The sequence below is a fragment of the Pleurodeles waltl genome, chromosome 5, assembly GCF_031143425.1.
Source record: "Pleurodeles waltl isolate 20211129_DDA chromosome 5, aPleWal1.hap1.20221129, whole genome shotgun sequence".
Lineage (NCBI taxonomy): Eukaryota > Metazoa > Chordata > Amphibia > Caudata > Salamandridae > Pleurodeles > Pleurodeles waltl.
The window spans coordinates 904,382,159-904,409,225 of record NC_090444.1 but is presented as its reverse complement, the minus strand read 5'-3'; the positions used below and the strand labels follow the sequence as shown (position 1 = coordinate 904,409,225).

Sequence of the window (27,067 nt, the reverse complement as noted above, 5' to 3'; positions counted from 1 at the left end):
CTTCTGTAGATGTATGTTGTAGTTCAAAGTTAATTTCCACTTTAAAACTATGTCTGCAGTTTCCACCCTAGAGTAAAAAGATTTGAATATTTACAATTCCTTAGAAAGATATCACCCTTATTAGGCCATATGATGCCTTATGTTGCTGTATTAAAAGTCCCACAGATGTATTATTGCATTTCTCTAGTGTTAATGCTCCTTAGAACTTTGGTTCAAGAAATAGAAGGTAAGAATTTTATACATTAATCTCTGCTTTAATGTACGTTTACTATCATTGCACTCTGTCCATCCAGTTGTATTCTTTATGTAGATGGTGTAATGTCCAGATTTAACATTTACTCCTTCTTGGAAAATAATGGCTGTGCAGGTGTATTTTTTACTACAAATTGAGATTTGCCTTGCTTTATTGCATTGTAGTAAATCTTTATTGTTTAGTTAATAAAAACCATAACAATCATCTCATAATACAACATGTTTAAAAGAAAAACATCTCTAAAATTCCGTTAATTCCTTGGCCGTGAGACCATGTGAGGATCTAAAATCAGTTTCTTAATTCTAAGATGCAAAGAAAGTGCGTGATTAGCTATGCATCCCGGATGGCAGGTTTACGTCTTTGGTGTGTGCAGTCAAGAATTTTATGAATTTGCATATTGATTGTGCATCATTGGGATCAAACATTGACATCACCGCTGACCGACAGGAACGAGTCCCATTTCTCATAAAAAGCGGTTTTAATAGTTGTCTGCGGGCTTCTTTTAAGGCTGGACAAATACAAATCAGGTGAACCATATCTTCTTTTGGGCCTTTGCATAGCCTGCAGGTAGTCTCTCCTCTATTCTTCCACGATGGTTGGTATAAGTGTGCATTACCAGCCAGGCGTGTGAGCGCTGCGCAAGTTTAGCTTTATCATCTAGAAAAGATTGGGTACTTATTTCCTTTTTTATTGCTCGACACAAAAGGGAATACGACATGTTGGAATCCCATAGGTACTTTGTTTTCGTCTCTTGCAAGGAGTTGTTTATGTATCTGTTGTAAACTGAATTAGGGTTGCCATTTACTGAACTCCATAGTGCTGCTACGAGAGGGCTGGCAGTGTTTTTACTTATTTTGTGCCAGATCTTTATTGTGTGGGCCTTCCTGTCGAGCTGCTGTTGTGTTAGACCAAATTCCAGCCTTATCTGTGCAGCGGAAGCAGAGCGAGGAAGATTGAAGACTTGCTTATAGATTTTTATTTTCTGCCTTTCGAGAAGGCTTGCATCTTTCCCATATTGGGCTGCACTTCCGTATGTAATTGCTGGGAGGAGTTTAGCCGACATGACCAACATTAGTGGTTTATATGATGGGCCCTTTAATCTTTTAGCAAGAGTGCAGAAAGCGAACACCAAGGCTTTGGACTTCTGTAGAATATACTGATTTTGCGGCACAAAATTGATCTTATTGTCTACTCTAAGTCCAAGATATTTGTAGCTACAGATCGTATCGAGAGTGAAACCGTTCAATTTTATTTTGTTTGCAGGATTCAAAAGAGCAGCCTATTGACATTGTTTTTGTCTTTGAAGTATTAACCTCTAGTTTGTTTGCCTTTGCAAATTCGCCCAAGGCAGTAACCAGGCGTTGCAACCCTATTTTTGTGTGGCTTAACAGAACAATGTCATCCGCATACGATAGATGTGTTATAGCCAGACTTCCCATCCTTGGAGAATGTGAGCTGGTTGCATCTAGTTTTTCAGAGAGATCTGCCATGAAGAGGTTAAAGAGGTGCGGGGCCAACATGCAGCCTTGCTTTAATCCTATATTTGTTGGTATTCTCCTGGAAACTTTTGAGCCGTCTGTTACCTTGATTCGTACCCAAGTTTTGTCATACAGTGATTCTATACACCTCAAAATGCGTTCTTGCAACCCCAACTCCGTAGTTTGTTCCAGAGAATTGCTCTGTCCACACAATCAAAAGCACTTTTGAAATCGACAAAACATATGTGTACATTTTTCTTTAAGCACTTTGCTCGATTGGCTATATCTCCTAGCGCAAGAATGTTAGTCAATGTGCCGTAGCCCTTCCGGAAACCGGTTTGATTCATAGGGACCAAGTTATTTGAATTTGACCAGGAGAGCAGGTCAGCTAGGATTAACGAGGCAAAGTATTTGGCCTCACTGTCAATTAGAGCTATCAGCCTGTAGCTAGCTGGGTTTTCCCTGCTGCCTCCTTTGTATATAGGATTAATGATGGATCCTTTCCAACTATCAGGAATGGTACTGTTACGTTCGACTTCAGCATATAATATTGACAGAGTGGCTGACCAGTAGTCGAGGTCTGCCTTGAATGTGGCTTGGAGGAGGCCATTAGGGCCGGGAGCTCCGTCCCTAGGCTCCTTCTGATCACCTGGGCTACTTTATTGGCACTGAATCTCGTATCACTCTGAGGAAGGTCTGTAGGTTTTAGCAAAGCCTTCAGTTGCTGATTTTCTACAGGAGGAGTTGGCTTAAAAAAGATGTCTAACAGGTAATCCACCCATTTATCTTCTGAAATTGAAGTACAGTTTATTACTCTTGCTTTTCGGTCTATTTCATTCACTGACATCCAGAATTCTCTAGTATTAGCCTTTCTTAAGTTGAAAAGTAATTTGATCCAGAAATCATCCTCCTTTTGGGTTCGTATTTGCCATAGCTGTTTCTTATAATTTTTCCGAAGGGTTTTTATTTGGGCACATAAAGACTCTGTAGGAGGTTTATCTTTTGTGGATCTGAGTTTACGTCTCAGATCCTTTCTTAATTCTAAGATATTTGGTGGGATAGTTAGTGGCCTCCGGTTGTGATTTGGTGCTTGATGCCTGGCCGAGCCGAGTGATGGTACTAACTGTAGAAAGCTGGCCCACACTTCCCCAGCTGAGAGATCTTGGCATGCTGTTGATTGAAGCAGGGTTTTTATATTTTTGCACAGGTGTGGTAAAGAGGACTCCGTCCAGAACAAGCGGTTTAGATTGACAGAGGCAACTGTACCTAATTCATTTATGGCTGGAAGAAAACACGGAGCGTTCCAAGCCAATTCTATGTGCTGAAGCGAGTGGTCACTGTGAAGAGTAGGTATGATTTTGAATTTTTTAACATGTGCCAGAAGGGGAAGAGAGACGGCAGTATAGTCAATTGTAGTTGCAGATTTTGCACTATGATGAGTAAAGCTGGGTGGGACATCACCTTTCACCCTGCCGTTTAGCACCCTCATACTCAGATGTTCTAAGGCCTCGACCAATTGTTTGCCCCTTGTATCCAGTGTCATATGTGTTGATGGTAACTGTGGTAGCACTGACCAAATTGCGTTTTCTGCTGCCAATTGCTCGTCCGGTTCTGGAGTATATATCAGGTTGCTGTTAAAGTCGCCTGTTACTAAGATGTCCCATGCTGGATTAGCACACCGTATCTCTTCTACCTTTTGTAGTAACTTCTCGAAGAGAAGTACTTTGGGATGTTTCCGCGGATGGGCGTAGACGTTAAAGATAATTAGTGGAGCGTGACGGTTGCAACTAAAATTGATTTTTATTGCCTGTAAGTCCGTTGATGAGAAGGCCAGCTGGTCTGTTGTGACCTGAAGTGCCGTAGAGATGTATGTGGCTATACCACCGCTTGTCCTGCCTGATTTGTTTGATTTTTCAGCTCCAAAGTGGTGTAGAGAATAGCCTCCTAGTTCTATCGGGTCTACCAGCCATGTTTCTTGCAGCACTTTTATTGAGTAGTTGCAACTAGGCATTGCTGTAAGTCCTTCTGTAATAATTGCTTTTGCTCCTGCAATGTTCCAGGACATAATAGTAACGGTCGGCCTTTGATCTGTGTCTGGTGCATTACGTATGGTGGGTCAATTATTTCTCCTTGAGTTTAGGGTGCGTGCCATCCATCTCCATTCGTCTTGTAGACCATTCCCTACAACTAGGGGGTCAATAGAGGTGTTTGAATCTTTTTCCCCCCTTTTGGATTGAAGCTGTTCCGCTTCCCCGATGTCCGGGCCCCATCCGCGCTTGCGGGCCTGTGATTCAGTTTTCAGACTTAACAATAGGGGGAAAGGATAACGTGATAGTGGTTGTGATAGCCGTATACCCCAGTTTTCGAACTGTTGCTTAACTGCCATACATGAAGCAGCGATTTCGCTTGTTCTCCACGTAGTCAGAGTTTGCTCCCGGTCATTCTGAGTGGTGTTGGAGAGGAATTTCAGTGATATTAAATCTGGGGACATGATTTCCTTAGTTGAAGGAAGCTCTGCCAAAAGCCTCAGAATGTTGCCCCTGTTCAGGCTATCTTGTTGGCCGCGTGAGTCATAATCCGGGGTTAGAATGACCTGCCTCGATTCCCTGTCATTTTCAATCACATGGCTGAATTGGGAGTGATCTATAATACTGTGTGGCATAGGCCTGTTCCGTTGACCATCTTCCGAATTGTTTCTAGTTGGGGCCCTTTTGAGCGTGCCTGATTGTTTGCTTAAAAAGGCTTTAATTTCAAGGTCTGTTGCGGCTATTTGAGTATTTTGAATCGTTACTTTAGTCTTTATTCATCCATCATGATGAGTAGTTGCGACCTCCCTAGAAGGATGTTTGAGATTTAGGGTCGGTGACAGGTGTGACAGGTGTGTTTCTCTGGTGAGAGGATTGAATCTGGACTGCGAGTTGTCTGCTAAAGGAGCAAATTTATTGTTCTTTGTGCCTGCGGGGATAACTATGACCTTGCTTTAAAATTTGTAATTTGAGTTTCCAATTTAGTTCCATCTGCATTGCATTGCTATAGCATGAAGATGATATACTTGCCAGTTTTTCTTATGATGAAAGTAGAAAGGAGATCTGAGTTCCATTTTGAGCATGTTTTATTTTGTGAAGCGACTTAAAAAAAAAATCTCTTTTTTTTTTAGACTCTGGTAGCGTTAGGTAGATAAATTGTTCTGAATCTATTTCTGTTTTTGAAGAAAAGGAACAATTTTCACAGTCATGCTGCTGTGAGTAACTTAGTCCAAAGAGGTAATCAATAGGTGCTGTCTATTCTTCTAAAATACCGAGTAGGCCCATAAAAAATTATTGTGCATCTTCTTGAGTATTTTGTGTGACGTGTACAGATCCAGTGCACAGATCTGCAAGATCTCTAATGCAAGATGCAGATTATGGCCCTCATTACGAGTTTGGCAGGTGGCGTACAAAACTCGTACCACCAACTGCCCACCAGTGCGGCCACAACACCGCCGGGCCTATTACAATATGCCCGCTGGACCGGAGGGAGGAAACACTGTTTCCTCCCGCCGGCCCAGCAGGAAACAGGGCCTTAACATTGACGCCGGCTCGTAATGAAAGCCGGCGGCAATGTGGAGGTGCGGCGGGTGCGCAGTGGAAAGCGCAACAAGGCTGTCCATGGTTGCCCCTGCACTGCCCATGCCAAGTGCATTGGCAGTGCAGGGGTGCCTGGGGGGGCGATGCTCCCATTCTGCCAGCCTTTGCATGGCGGTCCAACCACTATGAAAAGGCTGGCAGATTGGGGAGTCGTAATCCCCAGGGTGGTGCTGCATGCAGCACCACCCTGGTGGATTGCAACAGCCGAAACTGCCAGGCTGACGACTGGCGGCCACGGTCATAATGTGGCGGTCAGACCACCATGACGACGGCAGTCAGACTGCCTCCACGAGTCTGACGGTCTTAAGACCACCTGGCTCGTAATGAGGGCCTATGTGTTTTGTTCTACCACTACACCAGCGTTCTAACAAGCTCAGAAGTGCGGAGCTAAATTATTTTTCCTTTCTCTGTTTAAGTTTGTGGACAGAGTGGGTAAACAGAACTGTGCACTAAGAACTACATTGGCATAGCAGTTGACTCCAGATATATTTTATAACTGGTAACCTACAATTTCACCATCAATTTTTCTATTATTTTTCTCCAATTTATTAATCTTTTTTTCAGGAACATCGCTCTGATCATTTGAAATTATTATTTTTGGTAAGATAATAGGCTTTTGGTAAATTGGGTTCTGTCCTAGATGTGGAGCATACAGTTTTCCCAACGGTTGTACTCCAGTACACAACTGGAGTCATCATTTACTTTACTGTCATCAAACTCTATCAGATGCTAACCAGACAAAGTTCTAATGCGTGGCAATGCTACATAAGACATACCTTCCTTAAACACAGTGCTACCATTATTACTAAATGCTGCATCTACACCTAAACCTTGAGACTTATGTATTGTTTTTAGCATATGTTAGAGATATTGGAAACTGCTTTCTGCGTACATACTGGTCTTTCACAAGTAAGAAACGCGCAACAGATCTTGCTATCTGTTTTACACCTTCAAGATCATCAAATTTAATTGATAGATACTGAACTTAATTTCTGTTTGGATACAGAATAAAATCAATTATTTTTCCCATAGATCCATTAACTAATCCTTCTCCAACATTCGAATTAAACTTCAAATCACCCTGCAGTTCTTACAAACATGTAGACAATTTTCTAATCCAGCAGTTTTGCAAACAAACTTTTCGAAAGAATCCAGTTTTGATTGTGGATTTTCACTCAGTAGTATCGTTACTTCTTGGTGTTCATTTTTATCAATTGATATCAATTCTCATATTTGCTCCTTCTCCAGTTGTAGTATTTGTTCATTAAAAGATGTGCATTCTTGAATCGTAGACGTTGGACACACAATTGATTTTTGTTGTTGAATAAATTCAAACATTAGCTGTGCTGTAGATTTCTTTGAAGGAAATGTGTTCTTTATAGGTCAGGTTTCCAAAGCAAGTTTTCCTTCTTTTTACAGTATTCCTACTCGAATAGCCTTCATAATTCTTCCATATTGCATATCAGATGCTTGACGCATGTTTGTAATCAGTTCTTTGTATTGAAAATGTAACCAAATGTTTACATTTACAATGCTTCCCAAAGAATTATGAGTTTCTTCATGTGATAGGGTCTTAAATACAGGCTGTCCTTTCACAGGGGTAAGTTGTAATAAATCACCAAAAGCAATTACATGCTTTCCTACAAAAAGTACATCGTAGTTTTTTTCTGTAATATCTGTTGCATTCTCAAATCCACAAAGGCAAGCATTAAATTTGAGACCATGATCACCTCATCAATAATTAAAAGTTCTAATTTCTTCAAGACTGTGGAAACTTCATGGCAAACTTCACCAGATAACTTGCAGTACGCCAAAATATTGTTGTGTTTCACAGGGAGCACAAGTAGACGATGCAAACTATTTCCTTTGATATTGTGTGCAGCTAATCCAGTATGGGCTGTTTACACACAGCAAAATGGGGTCTGTAGTCTTCTGTAGATATGTAGTTCGAACTTGTATTAAAAAGCTTTTGTCAGTGCCCGCTTGTTCACTGACATACAAAACAATTGGATTAAAACTTGAACATTTACATAGATTCTTTTAATGTAGGAATCTGTGCTCTATTTTTTCTTTGACTTCCATGTATTCTTCTTTCTGCTCATTATTGAGTTGCTCTACTAATTCTTTCAAGCTAACATTTTCATTTTCTTGCTTGTTGCATTGCAGTCTCCACTTCTTTCATCACTATGGCAGCTACATTTTCTGTAACTGGCTGTCCAAGAGGATCTTGACTGAGAGGTGCAGAACTCTGGCTGCTCTGTGAACTTTTTTTTGCAATCTCAGTAGCAATTGTTTCTTCATTTACCATTTTCATATAGTTAGGGAATATTTGACACTGAATACTGTCTTTCACAGCATTGAAAGAGTCTCCATAGCAATCAAACTGTCCCAGTAACTCTGTTTCTGATCGCCTAGGTTTGAATAGCTGGAGAAGTGCCAAGTAGAAAAATTCTCTTTTCTTAGCAGTTTGACAAGTAGGTTTTCTATGGTTGATTAAGTTATCTTTTGTATGCCAAACTAAACAACCATTACAACCAGCCACACCATATTTGCCATCATCAATGTTTTCCAAGGCATTATTTCTGTGCCTGTATGTAGGAAAGTACCATCTTGCCTGGCATGTTACCCCCGCATGTGTCACTGGGACCCTGCCAGCCAGGGCCCCAGTGCTCATAAGTGTGCCCTGTATGTGTTACCTGTGTTATGACTAACTGTCTCACTGAGGCTCTGCTATTCAGAACCTCAGTGGTTATGCTCTCTCATTTCTTTCCAAATTGTCACTAACAGGCTAGTAACCAATTTCACCAATTTACATTGGCATACTGGAACACCCTTATAATTCCCTAGTATATGGTACTGAGGTACCCAGGGTATTGGGGTTCCAGGAGATCCCTATGGGCTGCAGCATTTCTTGTGCCACCCATAGGGAGATCTGACAATTCTTACACAGGCCTGCCAGTTCAGCCTGAGTGAAATAACGTCCACGTTATTTCACAGCCATTTACCACTGCACTTAAGTAACTTATAAGTCACCTATATGTCTAACCTTTACCTGGTAAAGGTTGGGTGCTAAGTTACTTAGTGTGTGGGCACCCTGGCACTAGCCAAGGTGCTCCCACATTGTTCAGGGCAAATTCCCCGGACTTTGTGAGTGCGGGGACACCATTACACGCGTGCACTATACATATGTCACGACATATGTATAGCGTCACAATGGTAACTCTGAACATGGCCATGTAAAATGTCTAAGATCATGGAATTGTCACCCCAATGCCATTCTGGCATTGGTGAGACAATTCCATGATCCCCTGAGTCTCTAGCTCAGACCCGGGTACTGCCAAACTACCTTTCCCGGGGTTTCACTGCAGCTGCTGCTGCTGCCAACCCCTCATACAGGTTTCTGCCCTCCTGGGGTCCAGCCAGGCTTGGCCCAGGAAGGCAGAACAAAGGACTTCCTCAGAGAGAGGGTGTTACACCCTCTCCCTTTGGAAAAAGGTGTCAGGGCTGGGGAGGAGTAGCCTCCCCCAGCCTCTGGAAATGCTTTGATGGGCACAGATGGTGCCCATCTCTGCATAAGCCAGTCTGCACCGGTTCAGGGATCCCTCAGCCCTGGTCTGGCGCAAAACTGGACAAAGGAAAGGGGAGTGACCACTCCCCTGACCTGCACCTCCCCTGGGAGGTGCCCAGAGCTCCTCCAGTGTGCTCCAGACCTCTGCCATCTTGGAAACAGAGGTGCTTCTGGCACACTGGACTGCTCTGAGTGGCCAGTGCCAGCAGGTGATGTCAGAGACTCCTTCTGATAGGCTCCTTCAGGTGTTGCTAGCCTATCCTCTCTCCTAGGTAGCCAAACCTCCTTTTCTGGCTATTTAGGGTCTCTGCTTTGGGGAATTCCTTAGATAACGAATGCAAGAGCCCATTAGAGTTCCTCTGCATCTCTCTCTTCACCTTCTGCCAAGGAATCGACTGCTGACCGCGCTGGAAGCCTGCAAAACTGCAACAAAGTAGCAAAGACGACTACTGCGACCTTGTAACGCTGATCCTGCCGCCTTCTCAACTGTTTTCCTGGTGGTGCATGCTGTGGGGGTAGTCTGCCTCCTCTCTGCACTAGAAGCTCCGAAGAAATCTCCCGTGGGTCGACGGAATCTTCCCCCTGCAACCGCAGGCACCAAAGAACTGCATCACCGGTCCTCTGGGTCTCCTCTCAGCACGACGAGCGAGGTCCCTTGAACTCAGCAACTCTGTCCAAGTGACTCCCACAGTCCAGTGACTCTTCAGTCCAAGTTTGGTGGAGGTAAGTCCTTGCTTCCCCACGCTAGACTGCATTGCTGGGAACCGCGTGTTTTGCAGCTACTCCGGCTCCTGTGCACTCTTCCAGGATTTCCTTTGTGCACAGCCAAGCCCGGGTCCCCGGCACTCTAACCTGCAGTGTACGACCTCCTGAGTTGTCCTCTTGCGTCGTGGGACCCTCTTTTGTGACTTCGGGTGAGCTCCGGTTCACTCCACTTCGTAGTGCCTGTTCTGGCACTTCTGCGGGTGCTGCTTGCTTCTGAGTGGGCTCTTTGTCTTGCTGGACACCCCCTCTGTCTCCTCACGCAATTGGCGACATCCTGGTCCCTCCTGGGCCACAGCAGCATCCAAAAACCCTAACCGCGACCTTTGCAGCTAGCAAGGCTTGTTGGCGGTCTTTCTGCACGAAAACACCTCTGCACGACTCTTCACGACGTGGGACATCCATCTTCCAAAGGGGAAGTTTCTAGCCCTTGTCGTTCTTGCAGAATCCACAGCTTCTACCATCCGGTGGCAGCTTCGTTGCACCCACAGCTGGCATTTCCTGGGCATCTGCCCACTCCGGATTTGATCGTGACTTTTGGACTTGGTCCCCTTGTTCCACAGGTACTCTTGTCTGGAAATCCATCATTGTTGCATTGCTGGTGTTGGTCTTTCCTGCAGAATTCCCCTATCACGACTTCTGTGCTCTTTGGGGAACTTAGGTGCACTTTGCACCCACTTTTCAGGGTGGCTATTTTTCTAACCCTCACTGTTTCCTTACAGTCCCAGCGACCCTCTACAAGGTCACATAGGTTTGGGGTCCATTCGTGGTTCGCATTCCACTTCTAGAGTATATGGTTTGTGTTGCCCCTATCCCTATGTGCCCCCATTGCATTCTATTGTGACTATACATTGCTTGCACTGTTTTCTATTGCTATTACTGCATATTTTGGTATTGTGTACATATATCTTGTGTATATTTGCTATCCACATACTGAGGGTACTCACTGAGATACTTTGGCATATTGTCATAAAAATAAAGTACGTTTATTTTTAGTATATCTGTGTATTGTGTTTTCTTATGATATTGTGCATATGACACTAGTGGTACTGTAGGAGCTTCACTCGTCTCCTAGTTCAGCCTAAACTGCTCTGCTAAGCTACCTTTTCTATCAGCCTAAGCTGCTAGACACCCCTCTACACTAATAAGGGATACCTGGGCCTGGTGCAAGGTGTAAGTACCCTTTGGTACCCACTACAAGCCAGTCCAGCCTCCTACACTGTAGTGTTGCAGAATTTCATAAAAACACATGTTTTCAAGGTGTTGACTTCTTTTTGGATAGTTGGTATCCCACATATTTGTTTTTACAATATCTGTACTACCTGGATCCAATTCTGCTAAGTACTGAATTTATGGGTAAGATTTCAAGGCTCTGTTTTGCGTGTTGGCAAGGTCTAGGCTAACCCGAACCATTCCTCTAGACTTTGGGAGCAAGATAGCTGAACTCAACCTATCACAACACTCAAATAAGCTTATCTCTCTGTGACAGCATTTTCAAGCTGAAACTATACACTTTCTTTGATAGAGAGTTTTCTGGAGAAATCTCCACCCATGTTTCCTTCAACTCTGTTTTCTCTGAATTTGGGATGTATGAAGTGGCATAGCAAGCAACAGAAATGGAACTGTCAGCAACAAATTGTATGTCCATATGTGCGTTCCATAATTTGAGGATGACAGCATTATAATCATTTATATATTCGGAGACCTCTGATCTTTTCAGTTTATATATATGTTTTGGTGATTTTCTTGTAAGTGTGTGAATCACTGCAGATAAAAAGCTGTTCACTCTTCCTTTAGAGATGAAAGGCCTTGGAAAGCCAAAACAATATCTTGTTCATTTACTAGAATAATCAGTGGTTCTTGACACCCACAGTATCAAAACAATTTTAAATCCAGAGGTAAATATACAACTCTTCCCTTAAGTCCTTTTTGTAATTCTGTTGCTGGCAGTTTCCCTGTTTTTGGCTCCATTCGAACAATTGCTTAAAATGGATGTACAGTTTGTATTCATACACATTTAATTAATTAAGTTCATATGGCAAGGATACCAATTCTAATCTATTAAGAATTGCTCTAGCTGGCATTTTATTATCTTCTGATCTGCCATAACAATACTTACATATTATTTGTTTTGTAGCTAAATCAAAGACTTCTTTTACAAATAGATATGCACCTAATTCTTGCTGCTTTTCATTGCTGTCTTCTTCAGTTTTAGAAAATACAACTACATTACAAGTTTGTTTTTATAGACTTTTTATAAATGGAACTGAATTTCTTCACAAAGTTTCTCAACCTATGCCACAGTACCATGTAAAGAAGCTCTATTCAAATCTCCTAAACATAAAGCTGTAGTTTTCACATGATAAAGTCTCCTTACCAAATTTCGCCTTGTATGTTGATGTGAGAGTGAGAGCCTCTGTCTGGATGTGAGAGGGAGTGTCACAGTATCTCCCTGTATGTGAGAGTGGGTGTGAGATTGTGTCTCTGAGTGTGAGAGTGAGAGTATCCTTGTGGGTGTGAGAGTGGATGTGACAGCCTCCCTCTAGGTATGAGAATGGGTGTGCCTGTCTAGCTTGCTGTGAAAGTGGGTGTGAGAGTGTCTCTCTGAGTGTGAGAGTGAGCAAGAGAGTGTTCTGTGGGAGTGAGAGTGGATGTGACAGTGTCTCTCTAGGTGTGAGAGTGGGTGTGAGAGTGTCTATCTTGCTGTAAGAGTGGGTGTAAGAGTTGTGACTGTGAGTGTCAGAGTGTGTCTCTCGGTGTGAGACTATGTGTGAGAGCATTTCTCTGGGTGTGAGAGCAAGTGTGAGAGTTTCTGTCTGGGTGTGAGAGGGAGTGTCACAGTGTCTGCCTGGATGTGAGAGTGGGTGTGAGAGTGTCTCTCTGAGTCTTAGAATGAGCGTGAGAGTGTCTGTGTGGGTGTGACAGTGGATGTGACAGCATTTCTCTAGGTGTGAAAGTGGGTGTGACAGTGTCTATCTTGCTGTGAAAGTGGGTGTGACAGTGTCTCTCTGAGTGTGAGAGTGAGCATCAGAGTGTCTGATTGGGTGTGAGAGTGGATGGGTGTGAGGGTGTTTGATTAGGAAAAGGAGTGTATATTTAATTATTTCCTCGGATCCACCTGTGGGTTTATACCGAGGGCCGCGCTGTGCCCCACGAGTGGATCCGTTCCGAGTGGCGCAACAGCTCGGATGACTCAATTTTTGCAGAGAAACAGCTGTAAAAACCACTTCTAAGGCGCAGAACGAGTTTGGCACCTCAGGAAAGGGTAGGGCTCACAGATGGCAGAGACCAGTAGCAGGAGCAGAGTTGCAGGTAGTCTTTGATGTCCCTGAGACTTCAAGAACAGGGGGCAAGCCAGCAAGCCCTTGAAGTCACTTGGTTGTGTAGAGAATGTCCAGTCCTTCTCACTCCCAGGCAAGAGGCAGCAGGCCAACACAGGAATGCAGTTGAGCAGAGTGGCAGTCCTCCTGGCAGCACAGCAGTCCTTCTACCTTGAAGAATGAACTTCGGATCCAGAAATGCACTGATGTGGTGGGATTTGGGGTCCAGTACTTATACCCAGTTGAACCTTTGAAGTAGAGGAGAATTTAAAGAGAGGCTTTAAAATTTAAAGTGCACAAGATACCTGCCCTTCTTTCCCTGGATCTATACACAGTACAGGAGGATATGCAGCCCTATGTGTGGAGAGGCACAGCCCTATTCAGGTATTAGTGTCTGCTCCTCCCTCCCATCTAGTCCAGGAAGCACCACCAGCCTGGTGATGGGCCATCAGAATGCACGTCACACACTGTGTTACTGTATGTGTTTGTACAAATACTTTACACATTGCCTCTGAGGCAAGCCTGACTGCTTGTGCCAAGCTACCAAGGGGGTGAGCAGGGGTTATCTGAGCTGGTTATCTCCCTTACCTTGACTAGAGTGCAGGTTCCTACATGGACAGGGTGTAACCTGACTGCCAACTACAGACCCCATTTCTAACATTGGTGATCAGCGGTAAGGATAGGACTTGTATGTGTACTTGACACAGTGATTTATGAACACCACTGTCTTATTGCAGACCATTAGAAAACCACATACTGTTTTTCTCTTGGATCTTAGCTTTTTGCTTTTCTTTTTCCTTTTTGGATGTCCCTTGCCTTCTGAAACTTTGCACCTTTGTTGAGCCTTATCCGCAAGCATGTCTCAGCCTGGGGATCCATCAGTAGTTGCTACAAATGTGGTGTTTGAGCTGGAGATGTTGAACGATTACACAGTAGCCGAGCTCAAGTAGTTTTGCAAGGAGTTCAAGTGTCCAATCAAAAGCTCCACCAAGAAGGAGGAGTTGCAAAAGGCCCTAAGGGCCTGGTTGGCAGCAAGAGAGGCCGAGGAGCACACAGCACAGGAGAATATTGCTGTGGATGAGAAGGAGCAAGACATATACAATGTTTGTTGGATAACCAGGACCTGCCTTGAGGGAGGGCCTCCAGGGCAGGCAGAAGTGTTTCTTACAAAGGCCTAACCCAGGAGGAACTGGAGGACAGGTGGGAAAACAGCAGGCATCAACTAGAAATAGAGAAGCTCAGACTCCAGCATGAGAGAGAGACGCATCTGGCTAGAATAGGAAGGGAAGAAGAAGAAGACAAACTTGCCATGGAGGACAAGAAACTAATCTTTGTTCAAGAACTGAGATTGAAGGAGCTGGATCTGAAGGGCAGGTCCAGCACAGATGGTGGTAGCACAGTTCAATCTGAAAGGGGTGGTGCACATTCCGAAAGATCTAATGAAGGATTATAAGAGGGAGATACTTGTGGTTCAACGGGTATGAGTCAGCTCTCCACATGAACATGGTCCCTTATGTACACTGGTGAGCAGGTCTGTGGGAGCACTTTGAGGTAGAGGGTAGGGACACCTTGAGAGCCCTAGGGGATCCTCAGGGGCTCACCTACTCTACAATGGAAGACGCCCTACTCACTAGGTATGGCCTCACTTCATAACAGTACCAGGAAAAGTTTAGGTGTTAGAAGAAGGGGGATTCTCAAACTTGGTTGGAATGCGTTGATTCTTTTTGCAGAGCACTGGATGGGTGGGTGAAGGGCAGCAAGGTTACAACTTAGGAGGGGCTGTACAATTTGATTGCATGGAGCACTTGTATAGTCTTTGTTTTGTAGAACTGCGTCAGCACCTAACTGACAGCAAGCTGACTGACCCCAGGAAGCGAACCATTGGGAGAGTGCCAGGGTCCAAAAGAGGTATGGGGAGACTCTGCCAAGGGAGGGCAGGGTCCCCATCAGAAGATGTGGGGGGGCAAGGGTAAACGGGGAGTTTTCTAAAGGGCCCCAACCTAGTTCCCAGGGTAAGGATTCCCATCCCCCAGGTGAGAAGAAGCTTAGGATCTCTATATGGAAACCTACAGAGAATGGCCCCTACAGGTGTTATGCATGTGATCAGGTGGGTCACATGAGGGGGGATCCCAATTGTCCCAAGTGGGCACCAGCAACCATTGGTGCACAGCTATAGGGTATGCCAGTGTAGCCCTTGGGGAGTAGTTGGTTCTCGGAGAATGATGGGAGCCAGCTGAAAATACCCTTGTCTCACTAGGGGACAGTGAGATGGTCCAGAGGATCTTTGTACCTGAGAACACTAAGTAGTACAGGCTGTGGGTGACCTCAATGGACAGAGGGTGGAGGCTCTAAGAGACACTGGAGCCAGTGTGACTACTGTCATGTGTCACCTGGTGTCTGCAGAGCAGGTGGTCCCCAATGTGCTTCACCAAGTAGTTGTTGTAGACAACTCTGGACACCGGTGTAAGGTGGCGCACGTTCCCTTTAAATGGGGGTGGTTTCAGGTTCCTTGAAGGTAGCTGTGAGTCCAACCATGCCTGTTGATTGTCTGCTAGGTAACGACCTGGAGGATTCTCCTTGTGGTGAGGAGGAACGCCGGGCGCACTTGGAGATGTTGGGTACAAGTGGGTGGGCATGCATGACCACCCGGTCTATGGCAGCCAGTCAGGATTATCAGGAGGACCTGGAGCCTGAAAGAGTGGCCCAGGTGCCTGCCAGGAAGAGGAGGGGTAAGGGGTGTGGTTCATCCACCCCAGGAGTTCCCATGGTCCGGGAGGAGGCTGAACCTGAGGTGGACACGCGGGAGCCTATAGGGGGAACAAGTGGCTGAACTAGGGGATGTGCCTGAGCTGACTCATTGGCAGCAGGAAGTGGGTCCCAGCAGGGAGGAGTTCATACCCTTCTCTTGGGGGTCTGCAGCGGCAGGCTGCAGACCAGGTAGTTGGCAAGGAGTCTAAATCACATTGGATTTACTGGGAGGATGACCTCCTGTATAGTGACCCTAAGGTTGCCGAGCCTGGGGCAGCCTGAGTGCTGGTGGTACCCGAGCACTTCAGAACCTTCCTACTGGGTTTGGTGCATGATGTGCCTTTGTCGGGACATTTGTGGCATCACAAACAGAAGATTGTCACCCACTTTTAGTGGCCCTAAATGCGCAAGTACCCTGCAGCATTCTGTAAGTCTTGCCAGACTTGCCAAGCAAGTGGCAAGAGTGGGGGCAGATGGAAGGCTCCCCTCCAAACACTCCCTGTTGTGAGCACCCCTTTTGAGCGGATGGGAATCGACATTGTGGGGTCTCTAATCCCCAAGACAGCCATGGGCACCAGGTTAATCCTGGTCTTGGTGGACCATGCCACCCTGAACCCGAAGGGCATCCCTCTGAGGTCAGTGGCGGCCCCCGTGGTGGGCCAGACATTGATGGCAATTTTTACCCACCTGGTGTTCCCCAAAGAGGTGGTACCTTACCAGCTTCATATCTACATATATGAAGGGGGTCATTCCGACCCTGGCGGTCATGGACCGCCAGGGCCGGGGTTGGAGGATGCACCGCCAACAGGCTGGTGGTGCATCAAGGGCAATTCTGACCGCGGCGGTAAAGCCGCGGTCAGAAAAGGGAAACCGGCGGTTTCCCGCCGGTTTTCCCCTGCCCCTGTGAATCCTCCACGGCGGCGCTGCAAGCAGCGCCGCCATGGGGATTCCGACCCCCTTCCCGCCAGCCTGGTTCTGGCGGTTTTCACCGCCAGAACCAGGCTGGCGGGAACGGGTATCGTGGGGCCCCTGGGGGCCCCTGCAGTGCCCATGCCAATGGCATGGGCACTGCAGGGGCCCCCTAACAGGGCCCCACATTGATTTTCAGTGTCTGCCTAGCAGACACTGAAAATCGCGACGGGTGCAACTGCACCCGTCGCACACCAGCAACTCCGCCAGCTCCATTCGGAGCCGGCTTCCTCGTTGCTGGTGCTTTCCCGCTGGGCGGGCGGGCGGCCTTTTGGCGGTCGCCCGCCAGCCCAACGGGAAAGTCAGAATGACCGCTGCGGTCTTTTCACTGCGGTACGGTCTTCTGGCGGTTCCCGCCAGGCGGACGGCTTCCGCCGCCGGCGGGGATCAGAATGACCCCCGAAGTCTCTGTGGAAAGAGTGTGGGGTAACCTACAAAGTCACCACTCCTAAGGAAATGGGTTGGTTGAAAGGTTCAACCGGACCCTGAAAGGCATGATTATGGGTCTGTCAGAACCCATTAGGGGTAAGTGGGACGTCCTATTGCCATGCCGTCTCTTTGTATACAGGCAGGTACTGCAGAAGGGACTTGGTTTTAGCCCCTTTGAGCTGCTGTATAAGCACCCCGTGAGAGGATCTCTGAGCCTGGTGAAAGAAGGCTGGGAGAAAGCTCCCAGTAGCCCCCTCAGGACGTATTTAGCTACATGCTGGCCTTTAGAAACCAGACTGGACACTTCAGGAAACTCGCTCAGGTGAACCTAGAAGTAAGCCAGGAGGACATGAAACAATGTTATGCCCAGAATACCACTCTGGTCGAGTTTCAGCCTGGCCATAAAGTGTGCGTCATGGCCCCAGTGGAGCCTTGTGCTTTCCAGGACAGGTGGACTGAGCCTTTTGAGATGGTGGAGCGCAAGAGTGATGTCACCTACTTGGTAAACTTGCAGACTCAGAGGAACACTTTGAGGGTCCTACATATGAACTGCCGCACACCACATTTTGAGAGGTCTGAACTGACTATGCTCTTGGCAAGTGATGATGGAATGGAAGAGGAGAGTGAAGCTCTTCCTGACCTCCTTTCTGCCCAAGAAAAAGATGTTTCTGTGAAGGGTGTGAACCTTTTCCAAACACTGACCCAGGAACAGCAGAGGGGCTGTCACCAGTGGCTGCAGCAGTTTTCCTCTCTGTTTTCCTTGACCGAAGGGGTCACTCGTGTACCCACGATGTGTACACTGGGGACAGTCAACCTGTGAAACATACGATCTACAGGGTGACTGACAAAGTTAGAGCCAGCATCAATGATGAGGTTTCCAAGATGCTCGATGGCTGATAGAGTTGTCCAGCAGTCCTTGGGCCAGCCCAGTGGTCTTGGTCCCAAAAGCTGCTGCCCCAGGTGTCACTCCTGAACTTAGGTTCTGCGTGGACTACAGTGGACTTAATGCCATCACTAAGACTGATGCGTACCAAGTCCCCAGAGCTGATAAGCTCATAGATGGGCTAGGGACTGACAAGTTCCTCTGTATGTTTGACTTATCTTCTGGGTACTGGCAGATTGCCTTGACCGATGGTGCCAAGGAGAGGTCAGCATTTTAAACACCAGAGGGGCACTACCAGTTCTGGGTCATGGCCGAAGAATGCCCCTGCCACCTTTCAGAGGTTGGCAACCTGGTTTTGGCTGGGCTGGAGGATTTCAACGCTGCCTACCTGGATGATATTGCAGTGTTCAGCTCCAGCTGGGAGGATCACCTGCATCACCTCTGTGAAGTGTTGAAGACCCTGCAGAAGGCAGGCCTCTCTATTAAGGCAAGTAAGTGACAAACAGGGCAGGGATCTGTGGTTTACCGGGGACACCAGGTGGGGAGTGGCCTGGTGCCTCCCTACAGCCCAAAATATATGCCATTCTGGCTTGGGAACCTCCAAGACCCAGAAGGGGATATGTCAAGATTGTTGCCCCCTTGATAGAGGTGACTTCCTTGAAGCAGCCCAAGAAAGTGATCTGTACAGAGGCTTGTCAGACCACTTTTTGTGCCCTGAAGGCAGCCATGTGCACGGCATCCATGCTGAAGGCACCTGACTTCTCCAAGGAATTTGTTCTGCAGACTGACACTACAGAGCATGGTGTGGGGGCAGTTCTAGCACAGCTAAATGAAGAGGGCCTAGGCCAGCCTGTAGAATTCATTAGTAGGAGGTTACTCTCCAAGGAACAGAAGTGGGGCGCAATTGAGAGAGAATCTTTTGCTGTGGTCTGGGCACTGAAGAAGCTAAGATCCTACTTGCTTGGGACTCTCTCCAGGGTTCAGACAGACCACAGGCCCCTCAGATGGTTAATGCAGTTGAGGGGTGAGAACCCAAAACTGTTGAGGTGGTCCATCTCCCTACAGGGAATTAACTTTAAGGTGGAACACCGCCCTGGTACAGAACAAGCCACTGTTGATGGTCTGTCCAGATTCTTTCCACCTTAGTGATGGGAACTCCCACGAGGATGAGTAGTTCTTCCCACTTTCAGCTATGGGGGACACGTGTTAGACCTGGCATCCTTGGCTTGGTTTTCCCTGTCTTTTTGCCTGTGCTTCCTGTATTTGTGACTGTGTGCTGGATTTCGTTTATGCTGGGTTTTGGTACTCTAGGCACTTTATCACTGCTGACCAGTGCTAAAGTGCAAGTGCTTCCTGTGTAAATTGTGATTATGATTGGTTAGCCATGATTTGCATATTTGATATACTAGTAAGTCCCTAGTATAGTGCACCATGTGTGCCTAGGGGTTGCAAATCAAATGCTACTAGTGGGCCTGCAGCACTGATTGTGCCAACCACATGAGTAGCCCTGTAAACATGTCTCAGACCTACCACTGCAGTGTCTGTGTGGGTAGTTTGGAAGTGCCAAGTTGCAAACCTTCCCTTTTACTACATGAAAGTCCCCCCTAAGGTAGGCCATAGGTAGCCCCATGGGTAGGTTGCAGTGTATTTAAAAGGCAGGATACGTACTGGGGTGTGTTAAATGTCCTGGTATTGAAATACTGCCACATTCATTTTTCACTATTGCAAGGCCTCTTTCTCCCATAGATTAACATGGGGATTACTTTTAAATACTTTTTAAGTGCAGTTTCCCATTGGGAGCAGACAGAGATCTGGAGTTTGAGGTCTCTGAACTCACAATTTAAAAATACATCTTTTGGTAAAGGTGGTTTTTAGATTGTCTGTTTGAAAAAGCCACTTTTAAAAAATGGTTTCCTTAACCATTATGTGCCTCTGCTTGGCTGCTGAATCCATAACTGGGTCAGACAAGCTGTTTGTGAATTCACTTTAGACAGTGGCACAAAGGGAGCTGAGGTATGTTCTGCATATCCTAATGAATCTCCCTGGGCTAGAGTGGGAGAGAGGAGCTGACACCTGTGCTTGAAAGGTCTGTTCCTGACCCCTCACAATACAGCACCCAATCATCTAGACTATGGCGGGGGCAGGGCAAGGAAGAGGCTGGATCATGTGCACTACAAAGACTAGACTTTCCTTTAAAGTTTGCCTACTTCAAAGGCAGAAATTAGCATAAGTAGTGGACCCAAAACCGGAGGCTTTTAGAACACTTTTATCTAGATCAAAAGGAACCTCTGGCAAGGAGAAGAGCTGAAGAGTTGTGAGGAGCAGTACAGCCCCTTTGCTGTGTGTGCTTTGCTGGGTTGGCCTGTAGTTTCTGCTTCTGCCTTAGAGAGGACAAAGACTGGATGTTCTTGTGTATCCTTGGACTGAGCTTGCCTCCTGTTAATAAGTCTCAGAGACATTAAAGACTTCATCTGCCAGCACCTGGGCTCTCTTGCTCATACCCAAGACTTGCCAAGTGGTGCCACATCCAGTCCCTGGGCCCTTGGAAGGAGAAGTTGGTAAAACCTGAGAGAAAATCCACTCACTGAGCCGAGCAGCAGAAAAATTGACGCAGAGCCTGCACTGCGGCTGAAAAACCGATGCAGCACCAGTGAAATCAATGCATCGCCAGCTCAGCCCGGATTCATCGATGCCGTGCATCCAGAATATCCACACATCATCCCTGGGTGTCAAATCTTCAACATCACTGCAGGGATCTGGGGCTGTCTGTCCGGAAATCGACGCATCCCTTCCCTGTGAGGAAAGAATCAATGCATCGCTTACCCGGCAGAGGAAGAATCGCCTCAGTTGCGAGTAAGAAATCAGCGCGTCGCTTGCTTTTCTGATGCACCCTCGCTCATGCGGCTTCATTTTTGACGCATACCAGGTACTTTGTGCTAAAACAACACATCCATTGATTACTTTGGATTAAGACTCTTTTCTTAATTTGATATCTTTACTTGTGTATGTTGGATTTTTTGTCATTTTGGTCTTTTTTTGATTTAGACAAATATTGTCTATTTTTGTAAACTGGTGTGGAGTCCTTTTGTGGTGTTTTCACTGCGTAACTGTATATGTTTGTGCAAATACTTTACACTTTGCCTCTGAGATAAGCCTGGCTGCTTGTGCCAAGCTACCAAGGGAATGAGCAGGGGTTATCCGAGCTGTGTATCCCCCTTACCCTGACTAGCGTGAGGGTCCCTACTTTGACAGGATGTAAAGTGACTGCCAACTTGAGACCCCATTTCTAACGTGGGGCTAAAGAGAAACCTTAGCCCAGAAAGCCTGACGTCTGGAGGACATAGGAATGACCAGGAGTGATTTTCCCAGCATCAATAAATATTGGAAATTTATCATTTTGTGACCTGTGAATGACCAGGGCAAGCACCAAATGTCCTGGAGGAGAGTGCTACCTAGCTTGTTTCAGATTACTGTTTGTCCCAATGGGAGATTTGTTGCCAAGTATCTAAACGTACCACGCAACCCACATAAAAATCTGTCTAAGCATGTTGACCTCCATCAACTACAGTTTTCTTTCTTGCACAGCATTTATGACAGCTACAAATTTGTCTAAATTAGAGCCGTTGGTGCCAAACCTCAGTGTTTCAGTGGGCGTTCAGTATTGAAGCATCCAATGTCAAGGGAACCTTGCAGACATCAGCATCTTACTTTGTCCCACTGATACCACTTAATTATTTTGGAAACCAGACAATTACCAGATTTCCGCGGTAAAAACTTTGACCTGTGTTATCCTGCAGGTTTATAAAACCCCTGCACCATTGCAGTCTACCTGAAATCATGCCTAGGTGCAAGGCTATCACAAACATTGAATTTTATTGGTGATTTACTATCTGCTAGTGTTTTTTGCCTTCAAATTTCACAGATCCATATTCCTATTTCCTAATATATTTTTAGCCTTTTGCATAATTTTTGCTTATTACATTGTTCTTGATGTTTCTAAATTGGTCTGTGAATTTTATTGTGTAAGATTCTTAAATTCAATATTGATTGGTAGACTAAAGACTCATTTCTCGCGGGAATTGCCATTTCCCATACCCTATAGGGCTATGGTGAGTTTTCACTGAATTGTGATGGGACATAACTAGATTGTGATGGTTTAGTTAGTAGAGCTATCTCGTCCAAAACTAATAGCCTAAGTTAAGATAGAAGACCTTTTTGGGAAACACCCCAGGATTGTTTTTGTGCAGCAAGGTACCCCTTCCTGCAAAAAAACAATCCTGCCTACAACGCAGACACCATGGTGCAAGGGTGCCTGTGTTAGCGCCCAGCTGCCAAAATGGCACCAGTGCAGTGGGAAGGGACAGGAATGTGCTGTACACCTTACACCCTTTCCCTTTGACGCAGGGGAGCGCTGCGCTGCCCTGTGCCAAAAGCCCATAAGTATGGGCCTGCATGTTTAAATACAGTAGTACCTAACTCTCTGCCCTGTTTAGTTTAGTTTTTTATTTATTTGTGCCGTGGTAGCAGGGTTTTCCAAAAACCCATGTAGTTATTACTCTGAACCATCCTCTTCCCAGGAATAGAGTTATACAAAGCTCCTCACAAAGATGTTTTCAAGCTTTTCTATAAGCTACATAAATGTTGTGGGTATTGTTTTCCTTTTTAAGATACTTGCACAAACCCTACCAAACTTAATATAAATATCTACAAGGCATTGCGAGGCTCAACCTCTGAAAGGTGATCGTTTTCAAGGCAGTAAGTTTGCCCTCGTTTCCTCAGAAACCTGTGCTAATTTTGTTTCACAGAAGAAATATTAAAGTCCGTTTTCAGTCTGCAGTGTTGGTTGGCCGATTACCTCTTTCTCTTCCGAAGCCTAGTCAATAAATGCCAAACACACATTTTCTGAACCAGAATGCTTTCTTTTGCTTTACTGGTGGGCTTTTAGGAATCCTGCTGGTCACTGATTATCAATCTTCAAAATAACTGTTATTTGGTGTATTAGTGTGGGGGGTTGTATTAAGAAAAGCTAAATATATCCTCTTTTGTTACGTTGCCCAACACCAGTTCATGAAGGTGAGCAGCATAAGCAATATGCCCTGTTAGGTCTCGTATGTGGCAGTTCACACACTGCATGCACTCTTGCTTGCTAGGGGTATTGTTACAATAAAGGTCTTGGAGCCTGCCCATATATTATCATTCATTGGCTTCCTTACCACTCTTCTATGCTGCCTCCTAATTTGTCTGTGCATTTCGGCCATAACTACATTTTCTTTCTGTGGAGAATGAAGCAAGCACAGATTGATTCAATTTGTATCGGTCCAGTCTGATTGAGGAAAGCATTTCAGGATACTTGCTCTGTTTCCAGTGCTGTTTTTTTTTTTACTTTTGTTCTGTTTTGAAGCACATTATTGGACATTGTATATCTGCACCTGCATCTCTACTCCGCTCTGCACAATATGGCTCTACGACATTCCAAGCCACTCCACTCCCGTCCACTGCACTCCACTCCTCACAGTGCCACTCTGCACTATTGTACTCTATGCCCCTCCACACCCTGCTACTTTACGCCACGACCCTCCACTCCATGCCACTCTGCTCAACTCCACGCCACTCTACTCATCATCACTCTACTCTATGCCACTCCCATCTGTACCACTCCACTCCTTTCTATGCCACTCCACTCAACTGCACTTCACTCTACACTACTCAACTCCATGCCACTGTACACTATTCCACTCCAAGCCACGCCACTCTACTCTACTCCTATCTATGCAACTCCACTCTACTCTAGACCATTCTACGCCACTCCACTACACGCCACTCCACTCTGTGCCACTCCTTCCTACACCACTCCAGTCTATCCCGGTCCACTCAGTGCCACTCCACTCCACGCTATGCCACTCAATGGTAATCCATGCCAGTCTACGCCACTCCATTCTACACAGTTCCATTCTGTGCCACTCTACTCTATGCTGTGTTACTGCACTATGCGCCACTCCATTCTATGCCACTATACTCTACTCCACTCCAATCAGCACCACTTTACTGCATACCACTCTCCTCTACACCCATCTCTGCAACTCAACTCCACTAAATGCCAGTCTACGCCAGTCCCCTTCCACTCTGCACCACTGCACTCTATGCCACTGTACTCTATGCCACTCTAGGTCACTCCAGTACACTTCATTCTGTGTCACTCCACTCTACTCAGCTGTACACCACTCTACTCTATGCCTTACAACTGGTCTCTGCACCACTCCACGCCACTACACTTTATGCTATTTTTCTCGCCTCTCCTCAAAACCGCTCCCCTCAACGCCACTTTATTTAACTCTCCTCTACGGCACTCGTCTCTATGCAACTATACTCTACTGTAGTGGTTCCCAACCTGTGGTACGGGGCACCCTGGGGGTCCGCGAAGCCTCCTGAGGGGGTCCGTGACTGCTTAGAAAATAAAATATTATTAACAGATTAATAAAGTGTATATAAATTAAGTGGCTACATGTACAATATAAAATATAAAAAAAGTCCTGTAAAATTGAAGGAATTTGAAATTGAAGGCTAAAAATGTAATTAGTATCCCCACATTGATTTGTGGGAGCAGTGCAGGTGCATCAAACACTACATAGTACGGACGATGTGTGGCTTCAATTGAATTTATTAAAGCTCCAACATTCCTATTAAATTTACATTTGTTATCTTTTTTTATTTAGATTTGTTTGCAAATTAAATAAAATATGTTATCATTTGTGTATGTGTTTGATGAATGCTTGTTTCTGTATTTTTGTATATTGTTTTGTGTTTCAAATCATCAACAATGTTTAGGCCGGGTCGCTGGCTTCTAGTAATGTCTCAGTGGGGGGTATCTGGATTCCAATAATGATTCAGTGAGGGTCCCCGGGTTTCAGTAATGATAAAGTGGGCGTCCACAGAAGTCAAAAGGTTAGAAACCACTGCTCTACTCCACTCTATGCCAGTCTACTCTACACCACTCTATATCTCGCCACTAACTTTTTAGTCATGCTGAACAGCAGCCACACTGTTGTACAACATGGCTACAAGATATTGGCAAAGTTTAGGAGAGACATATTGACCTTGCCAATGCTTGTTTTAATACACAGCTGTTTACCACAGCGGTACTGGAAAAAATGTAAAGGTAGCGGGACCATAGATCTTTGTCGCTATCAATTACGCTATAAAACTGCTGCAACTGTGACATTCCTAAATTCTAGGCGCGTGAGCAGATGCAGTGCTTAGTGATATGATTTAGGCATTAACTTGTTATCTTTTCCAACTAACGAACACTAACAGACATCTGATTTGATAACGTTTTAAACAACATGTCTTTGCTGCTTCCTGAAAAGAGTTTATTGCTCACAATTTATGACTGTGTGAGAAGCAAACATTCATATTCCTAATTTCTACACCAGCGTTCATTCAATGTTATCTCCCACCATCTGTTATGCGGCTATAAAACACGGGCAATCCCTGAGTTATCAAGACATCTGTTCCTTATGAAAATGTAGATTTGATTAATCATTTTTAACCGTCAAAAGTGTGTCAACTATTAGAAGATACGAGTGGTGGTGAAAATTGACAGTCTTTCTCTTTGCTTTTTTTCCAGGCTCAGCTTTCGCAAGCACTAAGTGGCGTTTCAGACAAAGCAAAGGAAGCGAAAGAATTTTTGGTGCAGTTGAAAAATATATTACAACAGATACAGGTAAGTTTTGAACGCGTAAGCGTGGCCTTGTTAAACGTTTGAAAAGCAACAAAGGGTAATGCGTGTTTCAGATTAATTGCTGTAGCGCAGAACTGAAGCGCTACTTACGTTCCAAAAACGTTCATGAAGTGGTATAAAAAAGGAGACATAATTGGTTGGAGTCTGCTGTGTGACAAGTTGTGTTCAGCACTGATCGACACAAAGTGGTAGATGGCATATGCAAACCATTGTGGCAGTAAAGTGCAATCTGAAGAGAAGTTCAAATAGCAATTTTTATGAGGTCCCCATATATGATATTTTGGGGCTATTTCTTCATTCATAGTTTTCTATAGCGTGGACCGTGCTCTATTATACATCAGATTGCCTTACAATTTGAATACTTCCTTCTACATGCTTTATTCATTTTTGCACCACATTTTTGTATCCACTGGTATGCGGTCTTTCCATTCCTCATAAAATATCAGTGTTGCCCAGCTAGCCTCTTAATGCTTTATTTTGATGAGTATCAGCATTTCAAGAGACAATTTATCTTTAAATTTGAAGTCCACTTGTGCTCCGGTCAGTTTATGAGTTAGTTGTTCAAGGGTGTTCAGATTTAGATGTTTATTTGTGATGCAAGATCTTCACACTAAACACAGGGTTGTGACTTAGGGATCTCAGCTCACAAGTGATGTTTTCTTATCTCTGAGCCTCAAAGTCGTTTTTTAGTATGTTAATATAGTATAATAATTCAGATAGTTCCTATTATGTCAAATGGGATTTGTTCACACTTCCATGGCAATAGGCAATGCCAATGGAATAAAGTCTAAATTAAACCGCCACATATCTGGGTCATGAAATAACCCATCCTTCGTTTCTTTGAACCAGCTGTGACATTAGGGGGTGAATTCTGAGTTTGGTGGATGGAGGCACCCGACATAGACAAGCGGATGTTCCTTCCTTCTTTTTTAGAGGGTACTGACATGTATGCACTTTAAACAAGGCAATAGTCCCTATTTATAAAAAAAAAATTATTGGAACTTGCCTGCATGTTACTGCCAAGTTTCACTGAGCGATTCGACAGCGAAGATCTTTGATTGTGTCAATTTGGGAAAATTGGAGCCCTGGGCAGAGGCAAATTCTTTTTTCAGTCCAGTACAATATGGCTTCCGACCAGGATTGGGGACTACAGAGTAGGCCCTTAATCTCATGCTTATTCTGGGTAAATAAGTCAAGGTCAGGAGAGAGTTCTGTACATGACCTTTATGGACCTCTCCTGTGCCTTTGACATGGTAGATAAGGAGCTATTGTGAGGCCTGATGGAGCAGGCAG

The 27,067-nt window shown here is 45.3% G+C and overlaps 1 protein-coding gene across 2 annotated transcripts in view; it reads left to right on the top strand.

Moving 5' to 3' along the window:
* TRIM67 (tripartite motif containing 67) overlaps positions 1 to 27,067 on the top strand; it is a 417,173-nt gene that overhangs the window by 108,138 nt on the left and 281,968 nt on the right. For both annotated transcript variants that reach the window (XM_069235025.1, XM_069235026.1), the window contains exon 2: positions 25,661 to 25,756. In XM_069235025.1, the coding sequence (XP_069091126.1) occupies positions 25,661 to 25,756 (96 nt within the window). The remainder of the gene's footprint in view (positions 1 to 25,660; positions 25,757 to 27,067) is intronic.